This window comes from Lampris incognitus, chromosome 6 (assembly GCF_029633865.1).
Source record: "Lampris incognitus isolate fLamInc1 chromosome 6, fLamInc1.hap2, whole genome shotgun sequence".
Taxonomy (NCBI): Eukaryota; Metazoa; Chordata; class Actinopteri; order Lampriformes; family Lampridae; genus Lampris; species Lampris incognitus.
In genome coordinates this window covers 6,549,107-6,555,756 of record NC_079216.1, presented here as the reverse complement: position 1 = coordinate 6,555,756, position 6,650 = coordinate 6,549,107, and the positions used below count along the sequence as shown (strand labels likewise).

At 49.5% G+C, this 6,650-nt stretch overlaps 1 protein-coding gene across 1 annotated transcript in view; it reads right to left on the bottom strand.

The window, feature by feature from the left end:
* Positions 1–6,650, bottom strand: part of LOC130113975 (beta-parvin-like) — a 47,883-nt gene that overhangs the window by 10,809 nt on the left and 30,424 nt on the right. Inside the window, exons 8-12 of the mRNA XM_056281689.1 lie at positions 5,943–5,962; positions 5,771–5,832; positions 5,598–5,666; positions 4,450–4,551; positions 3,479–3,551 (exon numbers count right to left, since the gene is read on the bottom strand). Coding sequence (XP_056137664.1) covers positions 3,479–3,551; positions 4,450–4,551; positions 5,598–5,666; positions 5,771–5,832; positions 5,943–5,962 — 326 coding nt within the window. The remainder of the gene's footprint in view (positions 1–3,478; positions 3,552–4,449; positions 4,552–5,597; positions 5,667–5,770; positions 5,833–5,942; positions 5,963–6,650) is intronic.

Below are 6,650 nucleotides of genomic sequence, written 5' to 3'. Positions count from 1 at the left end.
GGTTACACTGTGTGTCGAAGTAAATCTACTTTATACTTCCATTCGCCTACACGTGATCTAAGACAGCAAGTAAATGTACTCGACACGACGTGTACTCCTTACTATGACGCGTCACTCTGCAGCTAACACACTACTACGTCATAACAGTACTGCTGTGAGCATGACGCAGGGCTCTGTGACGTCTGTCGGTAACAATGTAACGCATATTCTTCTTCTTCTTCTTCTTCTTCTTCTTCTCGACTCTTCTAAACTAGATCAACCAAGCGGGTCATTATGACCGTTTTGGATTTTCAAAGTTTAATAACTTAGAGAATGTTGTGACTTCTCTTATGTACACTATTGTAGTGTTACTATTCGTGGGTTACTAACTTAATCACTATTATATATAAGCACACGGAGACGAGTATGCGGCACAAGTCTGATCTTTACTGACGGAGACATCACACACTACTGGGCTCGACCAGTGTATTACAGAACTAAGTAGTGGTGACAGTCCAACACAATCGAGCACCGAGTGCTCGATCCAATACACCACAGTGAACATTTTTTTTTAAAAAGATACAGACCTGCCGCTCCCTGAATGCTCCTCAAATTGCATATATTTGCGTTTAAAATGAGTTTTAGACCAATTGCACGACAAAGAAGTTATGATAAGATCGACCTAAAACCACCACGAGCGGTCAAAAAGACGGCTCGTAATTTGCGCGTGATGGTGTGCGTCATTTCTGACGTCCATTTCTGACGTCATTTCCTTCGCGAAGTTCGTCGCTCTGCCCTAGAAACACGCCAGCGCCCTCCAGTGGAGAGAAATAGTCTACACTTGATGTGTGACGATGTCCAGCATGTCTGGACATCATCACCGAGGCGCTGCAGGGTTTACAGGCGTTGGACAGCGGCCATTTTAAATTGTTTGAAAAATAGTTATTAAAGTTGTTAAAATGTCAATTTTGTTGTCAGTCGTTTCCTAACAGACACACTAACACATGTGATGCGTTAATATCTCAGCTGGGTATTTATCCTGACACAATATAGAGTTTAAACACCAGCAGTCATTTTGACCGCCCGTGGTCGTTTTAGGTAGGAGTGAATTGCCGGTCGTTGTAGTGTTAAAGACGTTTCAGGAGGTTACTTGGGTAAAGCAGAAGACACAGCTTCTACAAACACCGAGCAAGAATCACACACACACACACACACACACACACACACACAGACACACACACACACACACACACACACACACACACACACACACACACACACAGACACAGACACACACATCCTCGTTCGGAGTTGTTGCAATGAGCGTAACTGGATTCTTCCAGAGAAAGGTAAACGTTAACACTATCACCGGCAGGGTTAAGCATAAGACAAGAGCGCCCTCTCGTGGGCAATGTTGTTAAAACCACTACTGAGGGTAGGATGTCAAGTGACTAAAAAGTGAGTCAGTAATTAGCAATCAAGCTCAAGTGTTAGCAATTTTCATCACATCAAGTGACATCATAGAGCACTCTATGTAGAAGTAGTGAATCTGCTACATAGTAATCATATCATAGTACGACTATATGAAGTAGCGGTAGCAGTAGAACATTTGTTAAACAGCAATAACATCATGTTAGTACCACAGTAGTACCAATATGAAGTAGTAGTAGTAGTAGTAGTACATATACTACACAGTAACCATATCAAGGCCAAGACAACATGTCATGCTGAGTACATTTAACATACGTGTGTTTGAGAGGAGGTGAATAGGAGGATCAAGTACAAAGCAGATTTACATCGACACATCCCGGTGTGACAGACATGTTGTCATCACATCGTCATTACCAAGCGCAGGTAGAAGGATGACACAACACTGGTAATAACGGTGTCTATGTAGGTGAAGGCTACGTATGCGTGAACCAGAGGGAGGACAGCCGAATGGTGAGGATGCAAGGAGCAGAGGTGACGAAGGTGGATGAGTTTAAATACTTGGGGTCGCCTGTTCAAAGTAACATGTGTGGAGGAGAGATGCTGGGTATATTGGGGGGAGGATGCTGAATATGGAGCTGCCAGGGAAGAGGAGAAGAGGAGGTTGATGGAGGTGGTGAGGGAGGACATGCAGGAGGCCGGTGTGACAGAGGAAGATGCAGAGGACAGGAAGAGATGGAAACGGATGATCCGCTGTGGCGCCCCCTAACGGGAGCAGCCGAAAGTAGTAGTAGTAGTAGTGGTAGTGGTAGTAGAAGCGGTAGTAGTAGTAGTAGTAGTAGATGTGGTAGTAGTAGTGGTGGTAGTGGTGGTAGTAGTAGTACTAGTACTATAGTAGTAGTGGTAGTAGTGGTGGTGGTGGTAGTAGTAGTAATAGTAGTAGTAGTACTCTTAATAGTACAGTAGTAGTACAGTAGTAGTAGTGGTGGTGGGGTGGTAGTAGTAGTAGTAGTGGTAGTGGTAGTAGAAGCGGTAGTAGTAGTAGTGGTGGTGGTTGTATTAGTAGTAGTAGTGGTAGTAGTAGTGGTGGTGGTAGTAGTAGTAGCGGTGGTGGTGGTAGTAATAGCAGTGAGTAGTAGTAGTAGTAGTAGTAGTAGATGTGGTAGTACAGTAGTAGTGGTGGTGGTAGTAGTGGTGGTGGTGGTGGTAGTAGCAGTAGTAGTAGTCTTAATAGTACAGTAGTAGTACAGTAGTAGTAGTGGTGGTGGTAGTAGTAGTAGTAGTACAGTAGTAGTGGTGGTGGTAGTAGTGGTGGTGGTGGTGGTTATAGTAGTAGCAGTAATAGCAGTAGTAGTCTTAATAGTACAGTAGTAGTGGTGGTGGTAGTAGTGGTGGTGGTGGTGGTAGTAGTAGCAGTAATAGTAGTAGTAGTCTGAATAGTACTGTAGTAGTACAGTAGTAGTAGTGGTGGTGGTAGTAGTAGTAGTAGTACAGTAGTAGTGGTGGTGGTAGTAGTGGTGGTGGTGGTGGTAGTAGTAGCAGTAATAGTAGTAGTAGTCTTAATAGTTCTGTAGTAGTACAGTAGTAGTAGTGGTGGTGGTAGTAGTAGTAGTAGTAGTAGTAGTAGTAGTAGCGGTGGTGGTGGTAGTAATAGCAGTGAGCAGTAGTAGTACAGTAGTAGTGGTGGTGGTAGTAGTGGTGGTGGTGGTGGTAGTAGTAGCAGTAATAGCAGTAGTAGTCTTAATAGTACAGTAGTAGTGGTAGTAGTAGTGGTGGTAGTAGTGAGGGCTCAGCAGTACACAAGAGACACCAGTAGTAAGTAGTATTAGGTGATTCATATTAGCTCCAAAGTGCGACGACAGATCATTAACGGCTACGTCCGGCCTGGAAAAGGAGAGTTTTTCTGGGACGGAGGAAGCCAGTCAGTAGCTCTGATGAGAAACCGGTTTCTTCCAGCTTTTAGGGGCCGGGTAAGAATTTTCCCAGCTGTCTTCATTGAGCACGGGGCTCTCCGACCATGTGATTCCCCCTCTAAAATATCTCCTGTTCAGTAACGGTCAGGACTAAATACCTTCAGGTCTGGCTTTTGGTTTCTTCAGGCCTCCGTCCTGCATCAGCTCGAAGGCAAACGCCACATTATGAACCTGAGAGACACAGGAAGTAAAACGAACCTTTAGATCAGTGGTTCTCCACCTTTTTGGGGTCCTGGACCCCCTGCGTATTTTTGATCTACCCTGAGGACCCCTCCACCTGATCTGGGGGGAGGGGGGTTGCAATTTGTAGAAAAATAATCCTATTTCTATAAATGTCATAGGATCTTTTTTTTAAAGATATTTTATTTTCACGGACCCCTTGCAATTACACCACGGACCACTAGGGGTCCGCGGACCCCCGGTTGAGAAACACTGCTTTAGAAGAGCAATGATCACCCCACCGCCTGGAACACTCACGCCCCCCACCGGGTCCATCTTATGTTGGGTTATGTTGGGTTTTAACACCACCATTTGCCCCGCTCCCCCCCCCCTTTTCTCCCCAACTGTACCTGGCCAAATTACCCCACTCTTCCGAGCCGCCCCGGTCTCTGCTCCACCCCCTCTGCCGATCCGGGGAGGGCTGCAGACTACCACACGCCTCCTCCCATACAGGTGGAGTCGCCAGCCGCTTCTTTTCACCTGACAGTGAGGAGTTTCACCAGGGGGACGTAGCGCGTGGGAGGATCACGCTATTCCCCCCAGTTCCCCCTCCCCCCTCGAACAGGAGCCCCGACCGACCAGAGGGGGCGCTAGTGCGGCGACCAGGAAACATACCCACATCCGGCTTCCCACCCGCAGACACGGCCAGTTGTGTCTGTGGGGACGCCCCACCAAGCCGGGAGTAACACGGGGATTCGAACCGGCGATCCCTGTGTTGGTAGGCAACGGAACAGGCCGCCACGCCACCCGGACGCCCCTTTTGTCGTGGCTATTTATTTGTGTTCTGCAGGGCGCTGCTTCTGAAACGTGCTGAATGAACAAGGTGTGTACTTTACAACGCACAACTGACCTTCTGCTCAAAGCTCTCGGGTGTGAGGTAGAAGTTGTACAGAGGGACGAAGTAGTCCTCCAACAGCCCCATCAGCAACACCAGGTACACTCCGTCAGCAAACTGGACACACACACACACACACACACACACACACACACACACACACACACACACACACACACACACACATTGGATCAGATGAGTCTTTATGGCTCTCACAGAGGAACATGAACCACTGCAGCAGCTGATAGTAAGACGCAGCCACGACACAAAATATACAATTTATGAGTGAAAACACAGCAAAGGGAATATGAAATACTACTTCAGAACACTAAAGACATCCATCCATCCATCCATCCATCATTCATCCATCCATCATCCATCCATCATCCATCCATCCATCCATCCATCATCCATCCATCATCCATCCATCCATCATCCAACCATCATTCATCCATCCATCCATCCATCATTCATCCATCCATCATCCATCCATCCATCCATCCATCCATCCATCATCCATCCACCATCCATCCATCCATCATTCATCCATCCATCCACCATCCATCCATCCATCATTCATCCATCCATCCATCCATCCACCATCCATCCATCCATCATCCATCCATCCATCCATCCATCCATCCATCCATCCATCCATCCACCATCCATCCATCCATTATTCATCCATCCATCCACCATCCATCCATCCATCATTCATCCATCCATCCATCCATCATCCGAACCGGTTATCCTGCTCTCAGGGTCGTGGGATGCTGGAGCCTATCCCAGCAGTCACTGGGCGGGAGGTGCTGCCAGGCCATCACACAGGGCCCACACACACACACACACACACACACACACACACACACACACACACACACACACACACACACCCACTCATACCTAGGGACAATGTAGTACGGCCGAGTCACCTGACCTCCATGTGTTTGGACTGTGGGAGGAAACCCACACAGACACGGGGAGAACATGCAACCTCCACACAGAGGACGACCCGGGACGACCCCCGAGGTTGGACTACCCCGGGGCTCGAACCCGGGACCTTCTTGCTGTGAGGCGACCGCGCTAACCACCGTGCCGCCCCACATGTTAAATACATCAGACACGAGAGTACATCGGTGGGGGCTGTGTACCCGGCGGTGTACCTGAGACTCCAGCTCCGTCACCTCCAGGTTCAGCTTGTTCAGGTGCTTGTTGACGAAGGTGATGAGAGACTGGCGGAGAGACGAGGGAGACGTGATCAAGACCAGAGGAAAACACAAAGGGAGATAAACGCTGCTAGGGCGAGGAGGAGGCGGCGGCGGAGGCGGCGGCTCACCGTCTTGACCACGTTGAGCTTGTCAGGAGCGTGGTCCAGCAGGGTATCGAACGCATCCCGCTCTGTGACGGAGGACAAAGCACGCGTTTAAACACCGCCCGTCTGGTCGGGCTCAGACAAATAAAACGTGTGTAGTGTCCGAACGTCGAACCGTTCGCCGTGCGAGACTCACCGAATCTACTCAGCATCATCCTGAAACACAACACAAGGCACAGCACAGTTAAAGCTGTGGTCTCAGCTCGCCGGTCCTGCTCGCCGGTTCGAATCCCCGTGTTACCTCCGGCTTGGTCGGGCGTCCCTACAGACACAATTGGCCGTGTCTGCGGGTGGGAAGCCGGATGTGGGTATGTGTCCTAGTCGCTGCACTAGCGCCTCCTCTGGTGGGTTGGGGCGCCTGTTCGGGGGGGGACAGCGTGATCCTCTCACGCGCTACGTCCCCCGGGTGAAACTCCTCACTGTCAGGTGAAAAGAAGCGGCTGGTGACTCCACCTGTATGGGAGGAGGCACGTGGTAGTCTGCAGCCCTCCCCGGCTCGGCAGAGGGGGTGGAGCAGAGACCGGGACGGCTCGGAAGGGTGGGGTAATTGGACAGATACAACTGGGGAGAAAAAGGGGGGAAAATCCCCCCCCCAAAAAAGCTGTTGAGGACGCTACAAGAAATTTATTTATTTATCTATTTATTTTGTTTAAATCCCCCCCCCCTCGTTTCTACCCAATTACATGCGGCCAATTACCCCACTCTTCTGAGCCGTCCCAGTCTCTGCTCCACCCCCCTCCGCCGATCCGGGGAGGGCTGCAGACTACCACACGCCTCCTCCCATACATGTGGAGTCGCCAGCCGCTTCTTTTCACCTGACAGTGAGGAGTTTCACCGGGGGAAT